This window comes from Hypomesus nipponensis, chromosome 18 (genome assembly GCF_054491055.1).
Source record: "Hypomesus nipponensis isolate SF chromosome 18, ASM5449105v1, whole genome shotgun sequence".
Lineage (NCBI taxonomy): Eukaryota > Metazoa > Chordata > Actinopteri > Osmeriformes > Osmeridae > Hypomesus > Hypomesus nipponensis.
The window spans coordinates 9,130,022-9,157,702 of NC_140378.1; the positions used below are offsets into that span (position 1 = coordinate 9,130,022).

At 40.7% G+C, this 27,681-nt stretch overlaps 5 protein-coding genes and 1 long non-coding RNA gene across 8 annotated transcripts; 5 read left to right on the plus strand and 1 right to left on the minus strand.

The window, feature by feature from the left end:
• The first annotated feature begins 37 nt into the window (after positions 1 to 37).
• On the plus strand, positions 38 to 4,147 carry lmod1a (leiomodin 1a (smooth muscle)). The gene is made up of 3 exons (XM_084679017.1): positions 38 to 599; positions 2,066 to 3,787; positions 3,948 to 4,147. The coding sequence occupies exons 1-3, from the start codon at positions 333 to 335 to the stop codon at positions 3,972 to 3,974; spliced, it is 2,016 nt and encodes a 671-aa protein (XP_084535143.1). The 5' UTR covers positions 38 to 332; the 3' UTR covers positions 3,975 to 4,147.
• Positions 4,148 to 4,375: 228 nt separating this feature from the next.
• On the minus strand, positions 4,376 to 7,309 carry LOC146251937 (uncharacterized). The gene is made up of 3 exons (XR_014731985.1): positions 6,084 to 7,309; positions 5,039 to 5,169; positions 4,376 to 4,609 (listed from the first exon to the last, which is right to left on the minus strand). It is a non-coding gene; the product is annotated as an uncharacterized LOC146251937 (long non-coding RNA).
• A 114-nt stretch (positions 7,310 to 7,423) lies between these two features.
• Positions 7,424 to 13,293, plus strand: rap1aa (RAP1A, member of RAS oncogene family a). Of its 2 annotated transcripts, none has more exons than XR_014731984.1 (9): positions 7,424 to 7,543; positions 8,618 to 8,708; positions 10,206 to 10,294; positions 10,422 to 10,490; positions 10,571 to 10,627; positions 10,732 to 10,872; positions 11,377 to 11,975; positions 12,076 to 12,193; positions 12,530 to 13,293. XR_014731984.1 is itself a non-coding variant. In XM_084679019.1 (9 exons), the coding sequence occupies exons 3-8, from the start codon at positions 10,238 to 10,240 to the stop codon at positions 12,163 to 12,165; spliced, it is 558 nt and encodes a 185-aa protein (XP_084535145.1). In that variant the 5' UTR covers positions 7,426 to 7,543; positions 8,618 to 8,708; positions 10,206 to 10,237; the 3' UTR covers positions 12,166 to 12,193; positions 12,530 to 13,293. The 2 variants fall into 2 exon arrangements, 1 of the variants encoding a protein (XP_084535145.1); XM_084679019.1 differs by having other exon boundaries at positions 7,426 to 7,543; positions 11,377 to 11,520.
• Positions 13,294 to 13,492: 199 nt separating this feature from the next.
• On the plus strand, positions 13,493 to 14,306 carry LOC146251939 (protein LKAAEAR1-like). Its single transcript, XM_084679236.1, has 3 exons — positions 13,493 to 13,796; positions 13,952 to 14,074; positions 14,217 to 14,306. Exons 1-3 carry the CDS (start codon positions 13,575 to 13,577, stop codon positions 14,271 to 14,273), a joined length of 402 nt encoding a protein of 133 aa, XP_084535362.1. The 5' UTR covers positions 13,493 to 13,574; the 3' UTR covers positions 14,274 to 14,306.
• Positions 14,307 to 14,934: 628 nt separating this feature from the next.
• Positions 14,935 to 19,046, plus strand: xkr7a (XK related 7a). The gene is made up of 3 exons (XM_084679401.1): positions 14,935 to 15,485; positions 17,412 to 17,611; positions 18,103 to 19,046. The coding sequence occupies exons 1-3, from the start codon at positions 14,950 to 14,952 to the stop codon at positions 19,044 to 19,046; spliced, it is 1,680 nt and encodes a 559-aa protein (XP_084535527.1). The 5' UTR covers positions 14,935 to 14,949.
• A 2,285-nt stretch (positions 19,047 to 21,331) lies between these two features.
• On the plus strand, positions 21,332 to 27,296 carry cables2a (Cdk5 and Abl enzyme substrate 2a). Of its 2 annotated transcripts, XM_084679396.1 has the most exons (9): positions 21,332 to 21,861; positions 22,333 to 22,425; positions 23,640 to 23,717; positions 23,861 to 23,960; positions 24,114 to 24,282; positions 24,361 to 24,458; positions 24,869 to 24,975; positions 25,192 to 25,396; positions 25,624 to 27,296. In XM_084679396.1, the coding sequence occupies exons 1-9, from the start codon at positions 21,332 to 21,334 to the stop codon at positions 25,762 to 25,764; spliced, it is 1,521 nt and encodes a 506-aa protein (XP_084535522.1). In that variant the 3' UTR covers positions 25,765 to 27,296. The 2 variants fall into 2 exon arrangements, with proteins under 2 accessions (XP_084535522.1, XP_084535523.1); XM_084679397.1 differs by lacking the exon at positions 23,640 to 23,717.
• The last annotated feature ends 385 nt before the right edge of the window (positions 27,297 to 27,681 follow it).

The following is a 27,681-nucleotide window of genomic DNA, read 5'->3' on the forward strand; positions in this document are numbered from 1 at the left end:
GACGCCATTCAGTTAATCCCTTTTGAGGCACAAGATTTGCCATGATTTGACGCAGGCAAATTACGAAAATAATTACTACTTTAGCAGGTATTATCAATCAAGTTTGACCCAAAAGATTATATAATTACTTTGTTCGCTTTATCGCAAATTGGTGATACTGTCAGGCTCCAGCACTGGATCTCCAGGAGCCACAAAGATAGGCGGTCCGGTTGAGTGCATCTGATAGGCCGATACTCAAGTCTCATGGCCAAAATATAACAGCTCTCCAAGGAAAACCCTCGTGTATAATTCACAAGTTTTGATCATAGAAAACGGCATTATCTTGGGTAATCATGTCCGGGAGTAACGGTCCAAATCAGAAGCAAGAGAGCGAAGATGAATGTGACATTGACAATCTTTTGGCATCTTTAACGTCTGCTGAGGTGGAAGAGTTGGAAAATGAGTTTATCGACATTGATCCGGACCCAGCTGTGCCAGTCGGCCTCAGGCAGAGAAACCAGACAGAAAAGCAGCCGTCAATCCAATACAACAGAGGGGCAATGCTGGACTTCTGTGAGCGCGAGACCAAGAAACTAATTGAGAGAGAGCTGAGCTTTGAGGTATGACTATTTTTTTCAAAAATTGTCAACGTGTTTAGATATAGGCTACCTGGACGTTTTTCCTGGCCATACCGTACACCATCAGCTTAATATAGTCAGACTATTATGAGCGGAATGTCAGAAATGTCAGAAACTGTAATCCACCAGCTAGATTCCAAACATGGTGCAGTGGCGTGAGGATTCATCTTTGGGGTTTGCTATTAATGGTTAAACCACAGCATTACATTTAATGTAATTCAAAATTGAATAGTGATAAAACGTTGACTAACAAGTAAGCTAATTGTACTAGAAATGTAATGTGTAAAGACAACTTTAATGTGGAAAGACACCTTTTTATGCATGTTTAGGCTATTCCCAACTGATAAGAATTGATATCTCTTAGACATTTTAGTTCCAGGGCTTCTCTTGGTTTATTCACACTCAGCCTTGTGGATACAAACTTCAACAGGTGGAATGATGTAAGGAAACATGATCTATCTGGAGACAGCCGTCAGACCTTAATTATAAGTCTTGTTGTTTGTAAAAGGTCCAGAGTATGGGTTTGGAAAACCCAGGGTGAAAAGGCAGAATGTCATCTATTCACCAGGGCATCATCACTCTTAAAGTTGCTATGCAGCTTGAAAACAAATGATCCCTTATCAAAGTTTACCAGTAGTGAACTTTAAAGAGCAAATCCCCTCTCTAATTATAGGAGACAAACACCTAGGAACAGATGGAGGCTTTTCATGGTAACTGCAAGACCTGGTAACAACAAGAACTTCATTACAATTTGCTACTATACATTTTTACCTTCCTTGGCTTAAGTGTCTACACTTGCCTTTATTTATGAGTACTGAGTAGTTTACATCTTGGCATGTATATTATTAATAAGGATATTTGAATAATTTATGATAATTATATTTTATTGCAAAGTGCTATGAATGTTCTATGAATTGACCAAGATGTTGCAAGACTTATAAAGACTTATAAAATATGGTGCAATGTCTATATGTTTCAAAAGCCAAAGAAATGCAAAAACAAAATCACATTCTGCTGTACATCTCATAAAGCTCTGCATTTCTCCCTTAAATCAAAAATAGGTTTTATTGAGCTGTTATGAAAGATATAAGCTCCAGATATAATGCTGGCTTGCTCATGTTGGCATGCTGCTCCCAATTTGAAGACAAATGAAATTCCTCAACCGGAGGCTTAGACACACTTCCTTTTAAGGACACATCTGCAGGAGCTCTTTAGACAGCAACTTGTAAACCCCTTCCAACACGTTGCCTGGTGAGGAATACAAAATACTAACCTATGTTATGTTTCCAATCAGAGGTTTGGTTTTTATAAAGTTTAAAATTATATTTTAAACAAACAGCAGTCACAATTAAGTATATATCATTACAAATAATTTCACAAGAAAAGTAGTGTTTAGGGTTGTAAATTATACTATGTGCAGTCAAATATATTTTGTCTCCACACTCAAGGGGGAGCCTGACCGAGCGAAACAAGATAACTTGAAGAATATGGGGAAGAGCTGTGAGAGTTTCTTCTTTGTGCCAGACGACCAGGATGGCTTTGGCTTCGATAGTCAGAAGCAGGACAGATGCAAAGAGGAAATCCCAGACAACAAGAAACTCAAATATGTTGACGAAGGTCAAAAGGTCATAGAAGAAAAAAGTCCACATAATATGACTGGGGGTGAAGGTAAGGGAGATGAGGTAATTGAGAAAAACAAAGAGAGCCAGGTGGGACAGGAAAAAAAGGAAGGGTGCAAGAAAATGGAAAAAAGCACTTGCAAAACACTTGACCTCATATCAAAATTACAAAGCAAAAATTACATTAAAACTGAAAAGGACAAAAAAGAAGAGTGCAGAAGGAAAATAGACTGCAAAACCAAAGAGCTAATTTCAAAACTGCAGGGACAAGGGGAGAAAGAGGAGAAGGATAAGGACAGGAAAGGAAAATCACAGAAGCTGAAAGATAGTAAGAGGGGAATGTTTTTAAAGGAAGGGGACAGAGAAACAGATTTTAAACAGATTTTTCCTGTCATAAAGGCCCAGAGGGACAGTGAGAAGGACCAGAAAAACACAAACTCTGTGAAACAAAGAAAATCTCCAAGGGAGAGAGAGAAGGACTGTAACAATACAACTGAAAAAACTGTCCATAAACATTGTAAATCCAGCCAGGTAGAACTAAAGAACAACAACAGCGAAGGTTCAGCACTTGAGGAAGTAAGGGGAGAGGAAGACATCTCCAGCATGTTTGACCAACTTCTTGAAAGAGTCAGAAAAGACGATCCTTTGTTGACTGAGCTCAATGTTAACAACTCAGATGTCATAAAGACTCTGACTCTGACTCAGTTTGCAGAGGCATTATTAGACAACAAGCACGTCAAGACCTTTGCTTTGGCAAATACCAGAGCTGATGACTTTGTAGCTTATGCTGTTGCCAACACACTACGGAGGAACACCTGTCTGACCAGCATCAACCTCGATTCCAATCACCTTACAGGCAAAGGCATTCTGGCCCTGATACATGCCTTGGAGAGCAACACGTCTCTCACCGAGCTGCGCTTCCACAACCAACGACATATTTGTGGTGGCAAGACAGAGATGGAAATGACCAAGACCTTGAGGGAGAACTCCACGTTGTTGAAACTAGGTTACCACTTTGAGCTGGCTGGCCCAAGGATGACCATGACTAACATCCTGAGCAGAAATATGGATCAGCAGAGGCAACGCAGGATGCAGGACAAGAAACAGGTTGATCAGGATCTGCAGACCACATTGAATCGGAAAACATCTCACCAGTCATCTCAGCAGGTTCAAACTTCTGGAAAGGCAACACATAAACTTCCTTCAGACATGGATCAGACCAACAAAAAAATATGCACATTGCCTCTTGTCAAAGGAAAGGGCAAGCCTCTTCCGAGTATCACCACTGTTGAATCCTCAATGAAACGCTCCCACAAAGCAACCCCTAATGCAGAAAGTGCACAACCGAGGCCAGTGGATGTTTTACCCCCACCTCCTCCACCTGTCCCTGTCCCTGTCCCTGTACTAGAGAGCTTGTCCTTAAGGAAGTCCTTGACACCAGTGACACAGAGAAAACCTAATGGGCAGACTTCACGCCACGAGAGAGGGACAAACTCTAGGGATCAGTTGCTGCTTTCTATTCGTAACAGCACCTTAAAAGTTCTCAAGAAGGTTAGAACAGCTGTACTTTGATGGTTTTGCATGGAGATAAATATGAAAAGTGGTCGTAACCAGTGTGTGAACAATGACTGTAATTCATATTTTTTATCTGTGTATCTTTTTAAACATTATATTCTGTCAATTCTTGAAAACGCCTGTTTCTTTCTTGCAGGTTGATGTTCCAAAGCTGCTTCGCTAGGAACCAAACCAAGAAGAGTCATGTTTTACATTATTTTTACATTGCAGATAATTGATATACAGGTGGTTCTGTCAGGGCTAGAGAATTATGTTGGAACCTAGAGAGAAGTTACAAAGTATGACTGAGAGGGTATCAAACGATGTGTCAATATGATTATTTATTGGAATTTAAACAGGACTTTTCCAAATAAGGCCACAGAGACTACCTTGTGCAACTTATGTTGAAAACACAACAGGAAGATGTTAGCCTGATAAGAGAAGCTTGTGTAGAGTTTGCAATGTAAATTATAAATCTTGACAAATGTTGAGGAATTATCCTTTTTTTTATGTTCACAACTTGTTTGTTTGAATAACAACCTTTATATTTAATAACTTGGTAATAATATGCACACAACATGAGGCACATAGTAGTTTGCAATTACATGTATAAGTTACTTTTGCATTACATACATAGTTACATATAAGTCTCCACTAGGCCTCCTGTTGACTTAAGTGTCATTAAGTTGGATCTCAAAGCTTGTTTCTTTTGCGTCCAGTTGATGCCCATATTTAGTCTGCAGTGAAGATGGTATGATGTAAGAATAATTCCTCTATTCACTTTAATTACCAGGGAATGGCCAGTAGGGTGTCTTGCTCCTTCACAGACAGTGAAAGGGGGTTAGAAGGAGGAGGATCATGGGGATTAAAGGAAGATGAAAAGGGGGAAGAGCAGAAGGTAACATTTGCAAGCTGCCACATTTAAGAACACTATTGTCTCTTTACAAACCCACTTATAATCACTGAATCTCAGTGCCAAAGTATCAGTCAAGGTAACATACAGTAGATACACATGTGTATGTTGGTTTCTTATAAGTAGAAGATGGATGTGTAATGTTTTAGTTTATCAGTGTGTGGTAGAATGTATTTGATATTCAAATGAAGTGTAGTTGACAAGCCCTTCAGTGGCCAACACGGCTGTGAATTGACAGCTGTTGTTCACAGAACATGTCACTTTTTGGACTATGTGTGTAATGTAAAGCTACCAAATAATGTTATTTTAGTTGGGTTAAATAAGGCATAGCTCACATTCTGGTTTTCAATTGATGATGAACAATAGTGGGGCCTCCTGGGATGTGTCTGCAAAAACATCCTCCTGGGATGTGTCTGTGAAACTTCCTTCCTGGTGTTAGGACAGCACCCAGGGAATGTCTTACTTCCTATAATAATACAATTACAACCATTGGCCACTGCAGTTGATTGTGCTGAAAGAGATAGATTTATGCATTTATTCTTATGTGTGGAAATGACAGATTATAAGGTCTTCTTTTTATTGACAGGTAAGTTTTAATGAAAAAAGTATTTATATTACACTGGTAGTTCAGATAGGGTATGCTATTTGTAAGAATTATTGTTTATCAAGCCACAGTAAGACATTGCAAAGTATTTTCTTTGTGTTTCATGTTCATTCTTACAATGTGATAGACAATTGCAGATTTATTTTCATCAAGGTCTATTTTGTGACGTGAGCGGGAAAATAAAAAATGGATCACATGGACGAGAAGGTGGATCTTTAGATATTATTTGTTCATATCCAGATGGATATCAGAATGTACCTAAATACTTGTGTCAACACCCCTGCACCACCAAAAATTATGTTCTCATCAAAAGTGAGAAAGCTAATGATGTAGTTCAGAATGGAAGATTTAGCCTCTATGACAATGTACATGGACGCACTTTTACTGTTACTATCAAACACCTGGAATCTCAAGATGCTGGATCATATTACTGTGGACTTGATCAATGGGGAAGAGATGTAATGATCAAAGTAGAGGTCTCTGTTAGTAAAGGTATGTAAAATGCTGTTTTGCTTTGATGTTACTGTGATATCAGATACTATTAAATACTGTATCTCTCAATACACACATTTGTCATGGAAGTTGATAGTTGTACATTAGAATTTCAATATAATTTACACACCCATCCTCAACACCAATGAGCAGGTCACTCACTAGGGTCATGTTTAAAAATGTGTCAGATTTTGTGATTAACTGATATGCTGATTTTTTATGTAAGGATAGGTGTAAACTGAGGTTCCTTTGTAAGTCTGGTCATTTATGTTGCAATCTCTCACCTATATGTTCCCGTTAGCTTTATCCTCTCAACCTGCATTGGATCCTGAGATTGAAAGCAAGGACACCTATGGGATAAACAACTGCAGATCTGTATGCACAGAAATCCACAACTCTACAACACAGGTTTATACTGGTAAAAACTCACCATATTGCACATCACTTTATCATACCAGCACATTATCCCTCACTGGCTTCTCTTTTCTATTTATGATCCATTTACATTAAGGTCACGGACAAGGTGCCTGTTGGAGATGGGGATGAAACACCTCCATTTCCTACACTTCCTATTGACATCTCAGGTTAATTAACTTAATGAATAGCTTTGGTGACACATTTTGATACTGGAAAACCAAACTATCTTAAATCAAACAAATCCTTCCTCAGGTCATGCAAGTGTCAACATTATCATTGGCACCTTCTTTGGATTGTTAGCGTGCAGCTTTCTGGTTGCACTCGGAATCCTCAGAGAACGTTCAAAGTCAAGTTCACTTTGTAAGACCTAGCTCTCTATTCAAAGTATATTTTCAATTAAAGAGAAGAGTTCACATGAGTTTTGTAAACATAACATTGGTTTTATGTTCAATTGTTATAAAGGAATTCACAAACAATGTTTTCCCCCCTAAGCCTTTCAAGCATCACAAGTATCAGATCATTTAAATGTTTTACAAGTGAGTTTCATTTTATACTTATATTATTTTGAATTAAACTCAAGCATTCTTATTATTGCATATCAGCTCTATCTCTAATTCAAAACGATTTTTTTGTCTTTTAGGATGAAAATGACCCTGGCCATGTCTATAATGAGATAACTGGATGGATGGAGGAGGACTTGTATCACACAATAGAGATATGGGAACCTCCACAAGAAATGGACAGCAATGCTGTCTACTCTGTTCTGACACTGAATTAACAAAATTACGTATTGGTTTTACTATAGGTGCCAAAAGAACAACAACTTATTCCTCTCGTTTCTTTCAATGCAGTGTTGCTAATGGTAGGCCCAGGCTATAGCCTACTTAATCATGCAGAAGTCCCACAGCTTGCATGTTTCCTGAAATTGCAGTTTATCTTTGTGAAACACGGAGGAAACATGGTTGTAGATATCATTTACAAAGTTTGTTTTCTCCCTGTTTAAAAAATGTACTTGCAACAAATACTTGTATATTTTAATTTAACCCTAAATGTATTTTACATACATGTATGTTTAAATAAATACCCATATTCCAGTCAAATGAGTGAAATATTATAGCACTATTCATTTCAATCTGTTTAACTAAACTAAGAAAACCATGGACTTTTTGAACTAATACTACAAAGCAGCTGATGAGCTGCTGAAAAACGTTGTTGCCATTTAAGGTTTGTCCGTCCAGAGGGAATGACGTTTGCAGTGTCTGCCATGCAAAAGAGGCTCAGGCTGAGTGAAGGTACTTGAGAGAGACGGCGGCGAGAGGAAAACACGGTGAGTAGCCAGCCAGCTAGATTGCTAGCTAGCTAACGACAACAACGGCTTTCTCATGTTTCAATGTAGGAAGCTATGTAACTGACTGTTACCATCGTATGACAGACAATCTACATTTAGCCTGCTGAAAACGGTAGATCGAAGGAAGGTGTGAGTGGCAAGTAACATATCAACTAGGAGCAAGTGCTAGCTAGTGTGAAGAAGAATTGGCTAGCACTTGAAGCTAGCTAACCTACTAAGTAGCTTGCCCCAACGACTGTTCATGTCGTGGGCACGCTCATGTCTCAGAAAGCACCGGACGGAATTCTAGCTAAATAGCTAGCTAACTAGCCTTACGTAATCCAGTATAAAATTCATATTTTTGATTAGGTTGTATTATTAATATATTTCTCAGGCTGATTGGTGACTGCTAGTTAGTTAGTTAGCTAATGAATTCAGCTAGCTCGCTAGTTGGCTACGTACTGCTAGCTAGTCTGCATGTTGGCTAGTATGAAGCTAGTACCAAGCCGGCAAGAGGGAGGCCAAAACTTAACTCTAACTAGTAGCTAGATTTGATTCGTTAGGTAGCTAGCTATGGCTATTGAAAGAAGTAAAGTAACGACTGTACAGTCTTTTTTAAGAAAGGAAAAAAAGCAATTTCCAGTTGTGGCTTTGTTATTGCCATAATACAAGCTTCCCAGTTGGGGCCTTGTTTTAGGAACGGAATTTAACAATTCCCAGCTCGCTAGCACCTTTAAACAAAACAGGCCCGCTAGCTAATGTGTTGATCCGTTTACAGTTAAATTCAAAATATCTGATACTAACTACATCAATAACATTACATTTTTCATTTCAGTGCCAGAAATATTCATTATCAAGTTGTATTACTTGAAAGTTGAATTATTGTTGTGACGTGCTGTTGGTCTGAGTTTTTCAAACTGGTAGTTGAGTAATTTTCCAGCACTTTATGCTCTCAATTTTACCATCAACAACCACAAAAAATGTTTTTTATGAAAAGTATTTTTGTAAGTATCTTTTAAGAATTCTTTGGAATAGAATATTCCTAACTTGATAATTTGTTGGTGCTCACCACAGCTTCCTGCCTACTGCATCAGCCAAATCTGGGATCTGCTGGCCTTCTCTCACCAGATGTAGAGGGGACTTGTCATCTGCAGCCGTGTAAACAGTAGGTTGTGTCGCAAGACAGTTTTTTGAGGGGGTTGGATTGGCCAGAAGAGGCCAGACACAAACTCTTTGAAAGAGTAAATGTGCTGTCAGGTTGACATCAAAGCACATCAATTTGGAAACAGTCAGGCACAGTTGAAATTGTCCAAGTTGTTAAGGCACTTATGTTCATAGTTAACTACTTCATAAATGTTGGCCTGTTGGGGGCATCCCAGTGGCTCACCGGGTAGGGCATGTACCACATAGGCTAAGACCCTACTGCAGCAGGCCGGGTTCTGTTCCAGCCAGGGCCATTTACTGCATGTCTCCCCCCTATCTTATTGGTGCACAAAACCTGGACCTATGAAGTGTACTTTTGACTTGGCCTTCTTTGCACAGCTGTGTGTTGTGCTCTTGATTCATAGATATGAATCTTGCTCTCTTGGTCAGATAGTAATTCCATAGCTGGTCATTCTCTGATCTGTCTTCATCTGAGCAGAGGAGCAGTATTGTAGTGCTTTGGGAATTGAATGGTCCTTTGTGATATCCCTCAAATGCGTATCTCTCATTGTGGGCTCCTGGTGCTGCCTCATCCAGCTTGGTTAGAATTGCAAATGGCTTGTTGAGCATAACAAAGTGTTTTTTGTATGTTTGTCTGCATATGTAACAAGTCTCACTGAGAATTCACTTGTTTTCACTTATCTCAGTGTTTGGTCGTAGTTGAGTCAAACCTCCCTCAATCATCTGGGAATAGTTTGCTTTGCCTTTTATGTGAGCACTTGCCTCTTATGTTTTCAACGCATAACTAATCAGATCTCCGTCAGTAACTCATTATTGCATATCTCATAGGCAATCATAACTGGAAGGGCTGTTAAGGGAGTTATTTTATAACATGCTAATTAAACTAGGCCTATTTTTCATTTTGTCAGGCTGGAGGTGGTGACTTCTCCTCACCTCACACAGCACTGCTCCTCTGCATGCTAATGAGATTAATCTATTTGTGTCTTTGTGGATCTTAGCTTTGCCCTATGGCGTCAGTAGGTATGTTCAGGTTTTAGGCCTAGAGCTATTCTACTCTACTCCTACTCTATAGCTAGTAGCTTGCTGACTGTGCCCCGATGTTCTCCTCTCCCTTGAGCACTAGAATGCTCTCACACAGTTCTTTAGGCATAGAGGGTGGAGCAATACCCCAACTCTGTGGATTGCATTGAAATATTCAAGCTAGGTAGGACTGGATCTTGGTTTTCTGTGTTTTTCTCATAGGGGGGAAAAAGGGGCACTGGGCCTCATCAGCTTAAATCCTAGGGTTGCGGGTGGGAAGGAAAGATAATTATTTTGGCAGAGGACTAGAAGTCGAAGGATGTCACCTGCAAATATGTCAACGATATTCTTCTTAGGGGGGCGAAGTTCTTCTTAAAACAAATACCAAGATGTCTTTAGTTGGAAGTTTGCATGTCATTCTTAATGGAATAGTAATGCAACTAAGGGTCTCACTCTTTCCCCGACTGTTCTCTTGCAGACGTTTGTGCTGTCCAGTGAAGGAACCCCACCATGCGCGAATACAAGCTAGTGGTGTTAGGCTCAGGAGGTGTGGGCAAATCTGCACTGGTAAGAACTGCTTTATGTGTGGCCCAATGCACCCAATCTCTATGACTTGAAGTTGGTTAAATGTAACAAGAGTTAAGTATTATGAACACTTATTATTATTATTATCCCCTGGCTTTGTCTCCCCCAGACAGTCCAATTTGTACAAGGTATTTTTGTGGAAAAATATGACCCCACAATAGAAGACTCTTACAGAAAGGTAAGCTTGCTAAGTATGGGTAATTTTCTAGGACACCCACTGTTAGTGGTGTTAATCTTACTTTTTCTTCCTTTCCCCAGCAAGTTGAGGTGGATGGGCAGCAGTGTATGCTGGAAATCCTTGACACAGCCGGAACAGTAAGTAGACTATGTCTGTCCTGGGTCATATACTGTAGTTTGTATCCAGAAAATGGGAACTGTAGAACTGTTGGTCATGGACATTCCCCTCTGCTGGTCTACAGGAGCAGTTCACAGCCATGAGGGACTTGTACATGAAGAACGGCCAGGGCTTTGCCCTTGTATACTCAATCACGGCACAGTCAACATTTAATGACCTACAGGACCTCCGGGAACAGATCTTGCGAGTAAAGGACACTGAGGATGTGAGTATTAGATCTTGTAATGATAAAGCCCCCCCCCCCCCCCTTTCTCTTGCAATGACAGCTACCATGGATACCCTTTTGTCCGATAGTTTTCAAAGAGAAGGGCCAAGCCCTGTCATTTTTCCTGATTGTCTTTGTAGAAGGCCCTGAGTTGTCGACCGTCCACAGCCCTGGCATTCAGCCATAGATCCCTGTTCATTTCCCTTCCTCATTAGAGGCCTGTCAGTGGGGGAAAGGGCATGACAGAAGGGGGGCTGCAGCTTTGTAACAAGATGGAAATGTCACGGCTACTGTTAATATCTACCAGCCCCAGTCTACCTCTCGTATCCTGATTTAGAAGAAAGATCTGTAGCCCGCTGAGCTTATGAATGATTGATCTCTGGTTGCCTTGGGAATGTTTATCTTTTGAAATCTCACATAAGTAGGCACAGTCTGGTCACTGAGATGTATTTTCAGATTTTAGGGTTTCAACATTTCTCTTGACTCTGCCTTGGTTCTGGCTAGGTCCCCATGATTCTGGTGGGCAACAAGTGTGACCTGGAGGATGAGCGCGTGGTCGGCAAGGAGCAGGGCCAGAATCTGGCCCGACAGTGGAGCAACTGTGCCTTTTTAGAGTCTTCAGCTAAATCAAAGATCAACGTTAATGAGGTGCGCCCCACTGCTGTAAAATGCAATCAAATTAATTGTTAGTTCTGAAAATGTTAAAGGTAATTCAATTGCAAAACAGAATAGAATCGTTTAATGATATTAACTGGAGACACCAAGGGATTTGGAGGTGTGGTAAGTATTCTATTTTTGCAAGTAAGTGTTTTGGAATTTATGTGACCTAACATACACATTTTATGAAATAGCCACAACTTCGACATTAGAAAGCAACAAGTGTCCTCAGACTGCAATTTGTGGCGCATCCACTTTCATTGTGCCTGGTAGCTAAGATATGGTTACTAGTAGTCTGGTAAATACAATGTTTTTTGGCTCTGACCACTAAAATACTGTTAGAACTATGCACTTCTAATAATTTTCTTTTCTATGTTAAGCACAGTTTGTCACTTTGGATCACATCATCTGCCAAAATGAATAAAATGTCAATATAAATGATGCCTGTGAGTGGATTACATAATGTTGTATGCTGATGTATATGTCCTATATTTGAGTATAAGGGATGTGAAATTCTCACATGACAAATGTTATTCTTTGCCCCAGATTTTCTATGACCTGGTCCGACAGATCAACAGGAAAACACCGATGGAAAAGAAGAAGGCAAAAAAGAAGTCAAACTGCACACTTCTCTAAACCATCATACTCTGCAGCTCTGAGCCAGGTGAGGGGACAAAGTGAAGAGATGATGCACTTGATCATACACTGTATTTTATTGATCTTGAACAATATTTACACTGACTGTTTATTTCAACCTACCTTAGAGCGGACCTTACAGAACACCACTTTTCAGTCAAATGGCTCCATCTATTGTTCATGTTTTGGTATAAATGTTCCGTCAGAAATAAATTGATATGATTCAGCTAAATTTGACCCAGCCGTCCCTGGAAAACCTATAGGCCGTTTTGGTGGTCAGGTCATCAGAAAACATCTAGACCTTCACGCTTTTATCAGGAGTGCAGATCAGAGTTAACTGGTTGCATCTGCCCCTTTTTTGCAGGAAGCTGTAATTATATAAACGTTTGCCCAGTTGGAACGTGCCAGCATTCCAAGTTCCCCCCTAAAAATGTTCAGAACATCTCAACAATGGCAGAAATGGAACACTCCACTTCACCACTCAGAGGGACGGACGGGGAGTCTTCCCAGAAAGTTGTCTTTGCTTTTTGATGGTTAAAAGATCTAAACCTTAATCTCTGTTTATTCATTTTGTCAGCCAGCCATGAAATGATGAATTTTCCAGTTTTCAAACTTTTGGATATGGCTATTAAAAGTTTAAAAAAATTGACAGTTGTGATAACCTTTTTGGGAAATGAGTTGCTTTCTTTCAAATAACATCAATAATGGTTGCCCCATTTCAAATGACTAAATGTTTTTTCATCAGTCATGTGAAATGTTGGTCTCTTTCATACCGTTCTGCACTAATTTTGTCAACATAAATGCATAAATGTTCATGTTTTATCGCTCCTACTACTTACAATGACTTGTATTCATCAAATAACATCTTTCCTAAGTGACTTTGTTTTATATGGAGAGCTGCAAGGCTTTCATATTTCCCATAATATATTCTAATTCATTTTTTTTGCATAATGAAGCAATGGAAATTAGTATTTTATAGAAAGAAAGGGGAAATGACAAACTTGATTTCTGTGTCTTGAGGCTGAAAACATATTGTACTAAACCAACCCTAATATTGCTTTTTGTGTTACTGTCACAAATGATTTTCCAGCTTTTATGAATGATTAAATTTTAGTACATTTTCATTAATTTGTGTCCTTGTGAATTTGTTTTTAAGCTGAATCAGGCAACTGGTGTCATAAAAGCAGACCTATACTTTTTATGTAATTCGCTATTGTTCTGTCACTTTCTTGGAAGACAAAACAAACGTCATCTTAATTCGACCACGTGTTAATGCATCATATTTATCTTAAAAACAAATATTCTCATAGTCCCATTCACCAAACCCTTTACTGAATTTATGCAAAACAAAAAAATACATGTAATAGTATATTGAACTACAGTAGACCTCAACGATTGATAACAAGACCATGAACAAGTCCGAAAATGTTCAACCGACTGTAAACCCAACGCGGTTTCGTGAAAAGTGCATTCAGCAGAAGTCCGGTTATCTAGCACAAAAAGAGCAACCTAAAGAGGTTCAAGGTGTTATGACAGAGAAGGAGAGGAGGGAGACCATCATTTGCCAACTCAAATCAGCAGATGCGCTCAACCGGATCCGTGGCATGAGGCTGCGTCACCAGCACATCAAGGTGAAAACACGCTCGGACTCGGCACAAGAGCTACATGCCTCAATTCATCCCTTTGTCTATAATGCCGTTGAACCGTGTCAACCATTCGGGTCAGTCATTTAAACCCAACATAAAGATGTCTCCCCACTGTCATAGTCAAATGTTTTCTTTCCAAGACCCAAGAGATCAACTTGATGATCGCCTGTCAGCTCACCGCCCAAAGTGCTCTACGTTTGGAGCTCCTGCTGCCAGTGAAGGAGACCAAACTCTGTGTTCGGGACAGTCTTAACACAATGGAGGTCATTAGCCTACTGTATTTTGTTAACTTGTGGCAACATTTGTATTATTTGCTGAACGAGAAACATAAGCTAATAGGCTTATATAAGTTTATGGCTTTAGCCTAAATATTGGAAATTAATTGTTTAATGATTGTATTTTCAGAGGAAAAGGGTTGAGGCTCTGCTGGACAACAGCTGTGACTGTCTGGACAGACGCTGACTGCACCATGATACAAGACGCGTAATACAAGGCCCTCACTTGTGTCATACCTGCTTCACTTTTCTTTTTAAGAGACGTTAAGGAGGGTGCGCAATATTTCGACCTGACGCAACTACCAATGTAAGCCCACTTTTTCCTGTAGGCGACATTATAATTGGTTGACTGCAGAAACTGGGCTTGCCTGCTTAAGTGAAGCATCCTGCTCTATCCACTTGGTTGTTTGTCTCTGGGTCTATAGCTTGCTTTTAAACACAAAAGCTTAGAGGATAACTAATAGAATAGGCTACTCTGTCTACATTACGCCTGCCATTTTCTTGTGATGTGTTCCAAAAATAGCCTACAATTCCAGCAGTGGATCGGATGTCGCTTATAACCCAAATACAAGCCATCCAAACACATTTGCTTAATTATAACTGTCAAGCATGATATCGGTTTTTCAGTAGACAATTTATTTTAGATTTCCAATTTTAACTCTTCATATGCTCACACGTTAATCGATTGAATTTCATTCAGAAATATTGACATTCTTTTCACCTCTCTCTTCTCGCCCTTCCCCTCTCTCTTTTTCCCCACACACGCATGCATACACACACAAGCATTGGCAGGCTACACGACCCCCCTCCCCCCTTCCATCATTTTCCCATCTCTCATACCCACTCTATTCTTTACAACAAACATGGCCGCTAAATCTGATGGTACACTCGTTTCTCGGCGAAATGAAACACCACCCGAGTGCCCGTGTGTTCCAGACCAGCGTTCCCCCCAGTGCCGTCCCGCTGGGAGACGCTATTCTCTCCTCGATTGCTGCTGGACACTGTGTGCCCTTTTGGTATTCTTTTCGGACGGCGCATCTGACCTGTGGCTGGCTGCGGACTACTACCTCAGGCGAGACTACTGGTGGTTTGCACTGACACTGGTCTTTGTGGTGGTTCCATCTCTGGTTGTACAGGTGCTGAGTTTTAGATGGTTCGCCTATGATTACTCGGACACCGTGGAGAGTGGTACCGCAGCAGCCGCGGTGGTGGCAGCATCGGGCGCCGAGAGTAATTTCAGCACTAAGGACAGCGACCGACAGCGGGGCGCTGGCCGCACTGCTGCGGTCGGGGTATCGCCTGCCACGGGCACCAGGGGAGGTGCCCAAGGCTGCTGCAGAGTTTTAATGTGGTTCTTTCAATCTATCGTGCATATCTTCCAGCTTGCCCAAGTTTGGAGGTGAGCTAACCAAAATATGTCTTCGGATACAGTGCCCCTATTTGTGTGTGCGTTTTTGTGAAGTGCGTGTGTGTATTCCTGCATGTGTGTATTCCTGCATGTGTGTAGGAAACGGAGTTATTGAATATTTCTCAGATCTAAACAGTCCTGATACACTTTATGTAAACGTGGTTTTGTCTAGACAACAATAAGTTAAATCATTCAGATAGGGCTGTAATGTTTTCAAAATGCTAAAAATGTAGCTATTATACTGTTGGATGTCTCAAGGCTAGGACGGGGCATTGCAGGCTCCTCCCCTCACGCGCTTCTAGGTCAATAATCTCTGGTGGAAAATCGTCTACTCATCCACACCAATCGCTTTATGAATACACCCAAATCCTTTTGTCTTTCAGGGTTTGAATGAGAATGTGATATTTTGGAGTACAAAGTCTGGTTCTCTCTTTGGTAATCATTGGTAATCAATAAATTCCCTACGACTATGACTATGTCCCTTCGACCCAGAGCCCTAACTTCACATTAGCACATTCACCTTAGTGTCTTTAGTTGTTTTAGTGTGACTGAATCAGTCATATGATTCTTACGCTGGTCTGTTCTCTAGATGGGAGGCCATGTTAATGGGCCATGAAGGGTTTGATCTTTGCAGCTAGAAACATGAATTCCCAGGCTTTTTTAATAACAAATATCACTCATTGGAAATTCATCTATTATGGGTCTGGTGTTCAGAGGTCAGATAGTCAGCCAGTGATGTTCAGCCATAGACTAGCCTTATTTGTTTTGACAGCCTGAAGCTGCTGCCAGTGAAGAGGAGGCTTCCAACTGATCTATAATGTGCAGAGGGTGAGATTGATAATGTCTACATTCATATAAGGATTGTATGGGCTTCTGTAACAAGCTATTTTCCATCCATCCCACACACTTCCTGTCTGTCTTCCTGCGTTTATGGATGGGGGCTAGGTCTATTGATTTTGGTGTTTCCTCTTAGTGAATGAGAAACAGCTGTGTTCATGACTTAGGAGCAGCACAATGAAACTCTCTGGGAAAGTAGAATTACTACTAATTCCATTAAAGCGCTCTTCTCAGCATGGCTACTCTCAGACAGGTATGTCTGGGTATTAACAGGATTACCCTTGTGTGTTTTATCCTCAGCTGTTAACTCAGGAGTGAGCTGTCACTGATATATAGTCAGGTGAACTGGGATCAACGAGGAGAGAATGTGGGAATTAAATGCTCCTTTAATACTTAAAGACAAGAAAGGGGCTGGTATTGAATTGTACCACTCGGGGTCAGTAAACGGTCAGGCATTGTGTGTAATTGTGCACATGTGTGGGTGTGGCTCTGTGCCTTACAGCATACTCCACAGAGTATATGGCATCCCAAGGCATAGTTGTTTGTTGAGTGAAAATCAGAACAAAAAGGGTTACACAAGCTCTCTTACGGTTCACTGGGTTCATTGAGAATGTAAGGTTGTTCTGTCCCTCTCTTAGGCACTTGCCTTGGTACATTTAGTTGTTTTTCACTATTACAAACTGAATTTTCCGTACATATAGCATATCTGCTTGTTTCAGACCAACAGAAGACAGTTTCAAAGAAATGTGTGTATGCGTGTGTACAGAGCATGTGGGTTGAGATGGGTTTCACATCAGAGTCTGTCAAAACTTCAAGGTAGGCCTATGAGTCAATCACTGAGAACAGCAGCGAGCTCTTTGTTCCTTCACAATGAAACACAATGATCCCTCTTCTCCCACCTTTCTTTTCATGGCTCTGATCATTTGTAGCAGGAGAGAAATAACAGTGAAAATATTGCCTTGTCTAAAAAGTAAAGACAAAAGAAAAATTGAATTTATTTTGATACCGTTGAGTCTCTAGATTAAATCAACAAATGATCCCATCATCTTGTGCCTCTTCCTCTCTTTGCATGTTTCTAAGGTATGTCCATGCTCTCTACTTGGGGGTGCAGAGTCGCTGGCGTGGTGACCATGAGCGCCGTCACTTCTACTGGCGCATGATGTTTGAGAGTGCTGACATCAGCATGCTGCGACTGCTGGAGTCCTTCCTGAAGAGCGCCCCCCAGCTGGTGTTGCAGCTCAGTATCATGATCCAGGCCAGTCAGGTCCTCCCCCTCCAGGGTCAGTCATCGTGGACTCAATATTGGACTGACAGTCTCGAAATACACATTTTTCATCTCACTTCACCACTCTGCACTCGACATTATTAGACACCATTCTTGACACAAAAACAAATAGGTCATACATACCATACTGACTTGGATTATAGCAACACTACCCTTTAGTACTCAAGAAATGCCAATCACTTTCAGGCCATTCCAGTTCCTCACATTTATCCCATTTCTACTTGTCTGTCTGTCCTCCTCCTGTCTGTCTGTCCTGTCTGTCCTGTCTGTCTGTCTGTCTGTCTGTCTGTCTGTCTGTCTGTCTGTCTGTCTGTCTGTCTGTCTGACTGTCTGTCCTCCTGTATGTCTGTCATCCTGTCTGTCTGTCTGTCTGTCTGTTTTCTTCATTTAGCATCTGCTAAAAGAATAAGTAATTTGCATTATTTTTTCTTCCTCTATAGCTTTCTTTTTCTCATTATTTAACTGTCTGTTTCTCTTCTTCACCAGGTCTCTCTGCCTCAGCCTCATTGGTGTCTTTAGCCTGGATGATTGCCTCTTATCAGAAGGTTTTGAGGGACTCCAGAGATGACAAGTTGCCAATGTCCTACAAGGCAGTCATCGTACAAATTCTCTGGCATCTGTTCACCATTGGCGCTCGCACAATGGCCTTTGCACTGTTTGCCTCTGTGTTCCAGCTTTACTTTGGGATCTTCATTGTGGCACATTGGTGCATAATGACATTTTGGATCATCCAAGGTGAAACAGACTTCTGCATGTCCAAATGGGAGGAGATCATCTATAACATGATGGTGGGGATTGTGTATGTGTTCTGCTGGTTTAGCGTGAAAGAAGGACGAACACGCTGCCGACTATTCATCTACAGCATGGCTGTCTTTGTAGAGAATGTGGTGCTCACCACAATTTGGTACCTGTATCGTGGCCAGCGCACCTCAGACTTTTATGCTGTGATCTTGGTATGTGTTGTAGCCAGCAGCTATGCTTTGGGAACCTTCTTTATGTTTGTATACTACTGTCTGTTACACCCTGACGGCCCTATCTCAGGTTGGGGCTTTGTGGTGGAGGAGGAGGTGGTTGTGGGGTCCCCGACCTCCACTCTCCCACCTGATGTTGTGAGCAGCCCCCCCAGAACCCTCCAGAGAACTAAAGGGGGTGACCGAGAGGGGACAGGTGTTGATGGGGATGTGTTTCAGGTACGGGCGCTCAGGGCAGCCCCAGCTGCTCTTCCCAGTCTTGCCCCCTGGTCTGAAGGGCCAGTCATACGCATCGACCTGCCCAGGAAGAAGTACCCTGCTTGGGATGCCCACTTCATCGACCGCCGGCTACGCAAAACAATATTGGTGCTCGAAAGTGCTGCTCCAGTCACGCCAAGGATCCAGTACCGCTGTCTGGGCTCACCCAAGGAGATGATGGAGTATGAAACCACTGTGTGACATGGAGGCACAACCACCATGCCTGGTGTAGCACACCACCTTGCGTGCCAATCTACCCCAGAGTGGCACACTAATGATACACCCAGAGGATCAGTTCTGCTCCAGTTCCTGTCACTGTCACTATGTAATGTCCAGAGCTACACTGACAGAGAGAGAAATAAGGTGAAGAGAGAACTTTATACATCCCCAAACCCTCTATTGCGTGAGGTGAGGTGTATATTTGGATTCCGGTATCATATCTCAGGTAATGGGATGGTACAAGTAGATAATGGGAAGGGTTCAAAGGTCAGCAGGAAGATTCAATGGCTAATAACCCTTCAAAGGGACAGTTGAGTTGTGTGGTCATCAATGAGAGGTAAAGTATCCTAAATGAGGGTGCTTAAAAATGTCCTCCTAAGGCAAATACCATCAGAGATTATTCTTAAACATGTATGAATACCCATGACACCTGGTATTATCACAAGGACCAGCAGGAACAAAATAATCATCTGGAGATGTGTATATTATCTGTGTAAATGATAATCTGAGACAACATTCTGGCGTAAACCTGCTTATATAAAACCACTCTCTCTGCCTTGTGCAATTTCCCATAGTTGTTCATACATGTCTTATTTTTTCTCAGATAAAGCCTTAACAAGTTTGAAAAAAACGTTTTAGAAACGAGGAAACTGAAGCGTTGAATGTAACTTATAATTCTAAGAAAACATTTTCAACATGTTGCTGTAATATTATTACAACACAACGTGTGATTTAAAGACAATTTGTGAAATATGTGTTTAGTTTACAACCAATTGTTGTTTTGCGATACTATCAGTACTACTCCTTATCATGTCCATGGAAACATGATTATTTCCATTATATAAGTTTGTAATTAATTTACATAACACATTCACAAAAGGCCAAATCAATTCTCATAATGCATTCATGCAACACTAAAATTAACTTGATAAGCATTGATCTATGTGTAAATGTACATGAGGATACATGAAAAGTAGACATTTTCAGTGCAATGAAAAATATGCTGTCCTGCAGCCAGATTCCCTATGTAGAAACATTTTGGCGCTAGTTCCCTTGCAGCAAATTGTTTTTCTGATCATCAGAATAGTGGGAACGGTGTGCTACTTTTTTATTTAAAAACTTGGATTCATTCCTACTCAACAGTGATCAACAAGGTTGGAACAGAGAGCATATCTGGAACTGATTTTATCATTTCTATTTGGAACTGATTTAACCCTTTCTGGAACTGAAATTGTGTGTTTGTGAGTGTGAGTGTGTGTGTGTGTGTGTGTATGGAAGTGTGAGTGAGCATAGAAGTGTGAGTATGCATATGTTATGTTATTTTATGTTGGAGTTAATTTGATTTATTTAACTAAAATATGAAACATTTGGTCTGAATTTTTGGTTTATTTACGCAGATTGATAGATTCTCAGCAACGATGTAAACATAGTACAAGGAAATACACAGGCTCGATGATGGTGCTAAGTGTCCAGACCACCGTTTACCTTGCTCAATATTCTGTCTGAAGGATAAGGGACTGAGCTGTACCTCAAACACATCGAATCAAAGCCTTAAACTGGTCATACCAGACTGTTGCTGTTCTCAGCACAATAAAAGAGAAAATACTTTCATGGTCTATTGTAGTGGGGAAAATAAAGAACAATGTGTTTACATGCCCTGAATGTGTCTTCCCATCTATAGTGGTTAGCTACATTTAGAAGTATAAGCAGGCACAAGTCATGCCAAGGTATTTAGAACTGTGTCATAGAAAGAGAGAGACAAACACATTTGAGACAGGTTGTTGTGATTAGCTTTTCCTGTGCTAAAAGGCTAAATCATATGTCGTGTGGCAGTTAGTCAGTGGACTTCTAAACTCTACCCTGCCACTCTACTGGCTGGCCTTACTCTGGTGGACGTTCCCTAGCCATTATTCAAAACAACTCGATTCACTTAATGGTTTCAATCATAATGGTGAAGACAAACTGATATATTGATTTTAGTTGATAATTATATTGATATGCAACCAATACAAAAGGTGAAGGATTGTTTATAGCCTAGTCTTTGAAGAGTCCAAGTTTTCAGGCCTAATAATGATACCAACAAGGTATATTTATATTGGATCTATTCCTTTTTCAGACTGCGTCAGGCTTTACTTTACAGCCAATCCTATATGACTATGATGAATATAGTACCATAAATTTAGGGTCTCAGCCAATCATTTAATTGTAGGCGTGGTAAATTGTCAAACCGGCAACATTCTCCCTACCCCCGATCATTTCACAGTAGAATGGCGACGGCTGCCTGTGGTATACAATGTGCAAGCAGTAATGGAACAAAATCACACAAAGAGCACATAAGAAAAACAAAAGATTCCCGCCGGAGACAAGCCGCTCTTCTATTTCTCAACAATATATCTCTGGATGGGCGGCCTTTGTGTCCTCTTAACAATGGAAACATCGCTCAAAGAGAAATCGTTTGCGAGACTCGGAGACTGGATGTCGGCACAATCTCGGTTGGACACCTCGCGTTCACAACCAGTAGCAATGGAACAGCCCCCCAGGTGTCAAGCTCCGTGACAGTGGGCACTGTTACAAGCGTACCGGGAATTGGAGCTTTAAGCCCTGTTAATTCAATTTCTGTCACGTCCACGGGGACTGGAGCTAGTAGCGGAGGCAATGAGGTGTTTGGGGAGAACGCTGTCGGTGACTCCACCGTATACCCTCTCTCTCCCACCCCGCAGACCCTACATTTAAGTGCCAAATCTGTATTTAGCCCAGTAGTTCAGACCAATTCGGGGCCTCTGGATTCCCGTCAAAGGTGAGCATGTTGAAACATTTTGTAAGAACTCTATGAATGGTTACCATTCACGTTGATTCAGCATGACACCGAATGCCTATATTTACTTCCGCATAGGCTAGCCTATTCCAAAGTTGTGATTCATGATTATTGTTTATTGTTTTCAAATTGTTCAGTTTTGTTCATTGTGTTGAGAACAATACATTATTGTCATTGTAATGATTTATTGAGAAATATTTATACCTGAACGAGCCTCACATTTTACATTGCTAGTTGGCCGACACTTCCATTTGTTTGTACGTCACCCTAATCACATTTAAAGATTATTTGATATCCCCCTTGCAAGGCCTAATATAGACTAGGCTTTGGAATTGCTTTATGTAAATTCAATATCTGTGATTTAAAGACTTTATCAAGTCAAAACAACACAAATAATGTATGGCACAGAACCCTTTTTAAAAACCCTAATGATGTAGCTATATATATTTTCAGATCACACAATGTTTCTGGCTCCCCAGGACCAAAGGCTGCTAAGAAGGTCCACTTTATCAAGAGCATGAGGCAGTACGACACGAGAGGCAGCAGGTGAGTCTCTTAGTCAGGCAGTTGGGCATGCCAGGTGATGGATGACAGGGACTTTCCTTTAACTGAATGTGTATTTGTGGGCATTCATGGCTGAAATAAACAAAATATAGTTATCTGGCATTCTTTGTAAGTGTGAGCTGTACTGATGTAACCCTACTTTAGACTTTGATCACCCAGCATGGTTTCTTTGAAGCATTAAATAACATTTACATGTGACCAACTACCAGGCTCTGCCAGTGTGTAACAGGCTTAGCTTCACTAGCAGTTGCTAATTCACATAGTAACAGTGGGGCAGCTTGAGGGATTGCTAAACAAAATTTCATCACCCTTGGAAATGAATCAGCAGCTAAAGATGTCTTGTAGAAACATATCCTTGCCCCAACGGTGAAATACCCCTTATGTGAGAGGGGACTCAAATTATTGTGCTCTGTGTTTGCATGTTGATGTGCTGCTAGTGTCATCTTGTTGTGAAATATGTACTATCATTGAGCAATAATCTGTAGTATTATACTTATTTAGGAATTTCTGGTTTCTGAAGTGAGATTTTTGTACTGTACAGCCCCTAGGTGAGATTCACTTTTCTTGACTTGGTCTGGCCAATTTGTACCACAAGGCCGACATTTCAAAGGAGGAGTCTGCTTGCAGTATGTTATTTATTGGTGTTCAGTGAGGTTTAAAGCTTAGTAGCTGTTTGGAGATTTGTTTATATATATAAAGCCACAATATAACAGGTTTGCAGATATCTTGGGTACTTGGTTATAGTGTATTAGTTGACTTTAAAAAAGAATCTATAATTAGTTGTTTTTATCGTCTGAATTTCTGTATTTTCTCATTTTTTCTTGCATTCTCTTAATACGTTATCTATTTGAGTGGACTAAAGACAATTTAGCTTGTAGTTATGTGTCATCTTGGTTATATAGTTGTTTGTCAATCACCAGCTGTTTCCATTTAGACCAACATAGAAATGGTATTAGTGGCTGATCCAATGTTCTATGTTGTTTTTGTACCTCTCCCATGTCTCCATATGGAACCAGTGCTGCTGCTTGCTGTTGTGTAGTGGTGTGACTGTAGTCATTGTGTAGTGGTGTGACTGTAGTCATGGTGTAGTGGTGGTGTGACTGTAGTCATGGTGTAGTGGTGTGACTGTAGTCATTGCTTGTAGACTGACACTTCGTCTGTTTTGTCTGCCTGTACTTGCTATCTGTGTCCTGCAGGATTATGCTGATTTGTGCCAAGCGGTCTCTATATGCTGCTTTCTCAGTGCTGCCCTATGGAGAGAGTTTTCACCTCAGGTACAAAGCCCTAACCAACCCAGAGAGCTGCTTCGTGCCCCTGTGTGCTCTTTCTCACTCTCAGGAAAGGCTGTTGGCATGGTGAGATGGATGGGTGTTGATATTGAGCTCTAGCATGATGACTTGAATCGTTTCTTTTCAAGTGATCCAAAGGTGGATGCACAGCGACAGAGACTATCCTCTTTGGTGCCCCCTGACTTGCTTCCTACTCTGGAGGGACTGGAGTTGGCAGCCTACGGCAAGGTGTGTGTGTGTATGTGTGAGAGAGGGAGAGAGTGTGCTAGTATGTGAGAGAGTGTTTGTGAGGGAGTGCGTGAGACTGTGTGTGAGTAAGAGAGAGAAAGGAAGTGTTTTCAGGTGTTCCTTTTCCAGTCTAACAGCCTCATATTTCCTCAGACGGTCTCTTATGCCAAGTTCCTTTATCCAACTAATGCCCTGGTAAGGCAGAAGAACAGCACTGCACCAGATAACAACATGGTCCTTACCCCCCAGTCCCATTTCCGCAGTAACAACCAGCGGAATTTCACTCCTGCGCGTCTGAACAGCACCCCGGGACAGGACCCAAGTACGTTCTGCTAAACCTTTATTGAAGTCTGTTGTTGTTGTCTGCCGTTGGCTTCTCATGGAAACCCTTTGTTGGCAGGTATAGAGGACCTGTCAGAGTACGATCCCAACTTGCTCAGTGATCCCCAATGGCCTTGTGGCAGACACAAGAGGGTTCTTATCTTCGCATCATATGTGGTGAGCAGTCATGTGTATGATGGTCTTACAGGTAGTATTACAGTTACCTATTTGTGAAGAAGTGCAAATTTGCAACAGCTGCAATGATGTGCGCACATGTCATTTTTGTGGACTGACCGACAGAGTGAGCTATACAGCTGGTAGTTGCAGCTATTAATATATATAGTTGCCTAGTCTAAAAACTATAAAAACTGATATGTTCATCGCAAATTAAATGTTCTTCTCCTTGGAACATTCACTGACTACAGTCTGCACTTACTCTGTACAGTAGCATCTTTGTAACAGCTCAGGTCATAAAACTATTCACAAGACTATGGCACAGAAAGCACATGATAAGAATTACATAATCATCCAACTTTCATGACATGTTAAATCAGCCTTGGTTTTATTTTTGGTTTCCTGTTTTACAGACGACTGTTATTGAATATGTGAAGCCGTCTGACCTGAAGAAAGACATGAATGAGACATTTAAGGAAAAGTTTCCCCATATCAAGTTGACCCTCAGCAAGATAAGAAGGTACTGACACAGGAGCACTTGATATTTGTCACTGGTCTTCCTCTTCCAGCCTTGTACAGATTTCAGGTTTAAACCTGCACTTATATGTTGATACTCTCATCTCTGTCCTTTTAGACATGGTTGGCCTAATTTCTTAAGCTTATGACAATAGTCAAATGTTTGCAAAGATTGATCAAAAACATGAAGTATAACTTTGCCTCTTGTCTTTCCTCTCAGTCTGAAGCGAGACATGCGCGCAGTGAGTGAGGAGTGTGGTCTGCAGCCGGTTACCGTGGCGATGGCTTTTGTGTACTTTGAGAAGCTGGTTCTGCAGGGTCGCCTGAACAAGCAGAACAGGAAGCTGGTGGCAGCAGCCTGCGTGTTGCTAGCAGCTAAAATCAGCAGCGACCTGAAGAAGCAGGAGGTCCGACAGCTGATAGATGTGAGTCATGTTGTTGTAAAGATAACAGCTTGATGTTTTATGCACACCATGAAAGACTTAGCCACTAGCACAGATGTCAATAATAAAGCTGTCATATTTCAAATGCCAGTCTTATAGTCACCTATAATTTTCTTCACATCAGAAATAAACTGTGCATACCCTCATCTTGACTGTGTGCTTGATTGATGATCATCCAACTTCTCCACTCTCTCTCCATGGTAACACAGAAGCTGGAGGAGCGTTTCCGTATCAACAGACGGGAGTTAATTCCATTGGAGTTCCCTGTCCTGGTTGCCTTGGAGATGGGGCTTTACCTCCCTGAGAGCAAGGTCATGCCGCACTACAGGAGACTAGTGCAGCAGGGCTAGTATGGACACTGTGGACCAGTGTGAAACTAACAATGATGGAGATGGGACCTGAATCAGACTCTAGGGAGGCAGCCTCTGGGCTGGATTCTGTAGACCAACCGCTCATGGTTCATATCTCAATCAATCAAACTGAGATAGTGGCTGCGTATTTATTTTTAAATCATGATAGATTTTATTGCAAGAATTCGCTTTAATATTAAGACCAGTGCTATTTTGTTGTTAGACTTGATTTGTATGAATGCATCAGCATGTTTTAGGGTAGTAGTCTGATGTGAATTCAAGTGCTCTGTACTAACAATGAGATTTCACAGAGCCTGTTGATAGTGCCACCCCAAGGTAAAATATCAATGTGACACATTGTCTTTGTGCTGTGATGTAAGTAATGTTATTTACCATTTATTTATCTGTTCAAAATTATTCAACTTGCCCTGACACTGGCCCATGGGCAATTTCGAAAGGTACGTAGATGTGTACATTGCACCTGATATGTTGAGAGCAATGTAACTCACTGTGAAGATTACACATTTGACTGCCAAAGTCTGATAATGGATTAGTGTTTGATTGCATGTTTGTGTGTCTAAAGCTGGCCATCAGTACTAGTTCAACTGAAGAAGTGACCTTCACTTGTTCCTATTTGTCTGAAGTAGCATCTGTTTAGTATGCAGGGATTTTAATATTGAGTGAATTCTATTTATGTATTTATTCGTATTTCCATGGGAAATGGCTTTCTTACTTTTACTGTAGCAATCTAACTATTGATCTCCTAAATAACCATTGTGTGAATGACTGCACCACTACAGTAGGTGTTTTAATTGAGCCTTTATGGTCATGGAGTTTTACATTATTTAAAATTAAGTTAGGTTCTCAGGAAATCTGTCCAACATCTTAAATGTATGTTTCCATGGATCTAGATTTATTGAATCAGACCAACAGGTAGTATTCACAGAAGATGATGGTATTTCTCAGTAAGTCCCAGTGTGTTTAGAAAACAAAATCTACTGTAACAGTAGGTGCACAGGTGCCTGTACTTATCAAATGTTGTTTCTCATAAACAGTATTTGTGTACACATATCCACAAGACATTCATTATTAAGTGCCTAAAACAATTAGTGAAATATTTTGTCCCATCAAGCTGTAATTTACAGCAGTTAATGTTTTGTTGTTGGTGTCTTTTGATGTGGTGTGTATTGTTACCTTGTTATGGCCTGTGAATTTGAATCATGTCTGGTAAAAGTAATCATGAACTTGTATTGTTCTTGTTGAATGGTAAGCGTAATGTTGTGCAAATTCGTAAGTAGGTACCTGTACAGTAACTTTCTGCAAAGACTACAGTCAGCAGTGATCTTTTTCAAATGTTTTTTTTTTTTTACACAGACCTTATGTATTTAAAGTAATTTATTTCTGAATTTTACATGGTGAAACTTCATATTTTCTTGATTAATTGATTGTATGGATCGTGTAATTATTTTTACAAGTTCACGCTTAAAATCAAATTAGACAACGCTCTGAAATATATTTTCTGACCATAAGACCACGTGACTCTTGAGTGTTCTTTTCTTAGTTGGGATGTGACAGACCAGACTGAGAGGCACAGCTGACAGCGCTCTGCGCTGGCTTCAGCTTTAAACATACCCCAGTTATAGTCTACAGTGTCGAGTACCCAATCACACTTGGTTGACTTACTATGAACTTACAATAAAAACCTCTGTAGAAATAACTTGTATGTGATGCACACTGCTTCATACATACAGAGGGTTCCCGCAGGGTCTTAAAAAGTCAAAAATTTGGAACTTCAAATTTAAGGCCTTAAAACATCTTAAAAACTGACAGATTTTAATTCGAGGACTTAAATTTAATTGTCAGGTCTAAAAAAGGTTTTACCCTCAGTAATTTCCAGAAACGCTGGCCGCAGAAAGT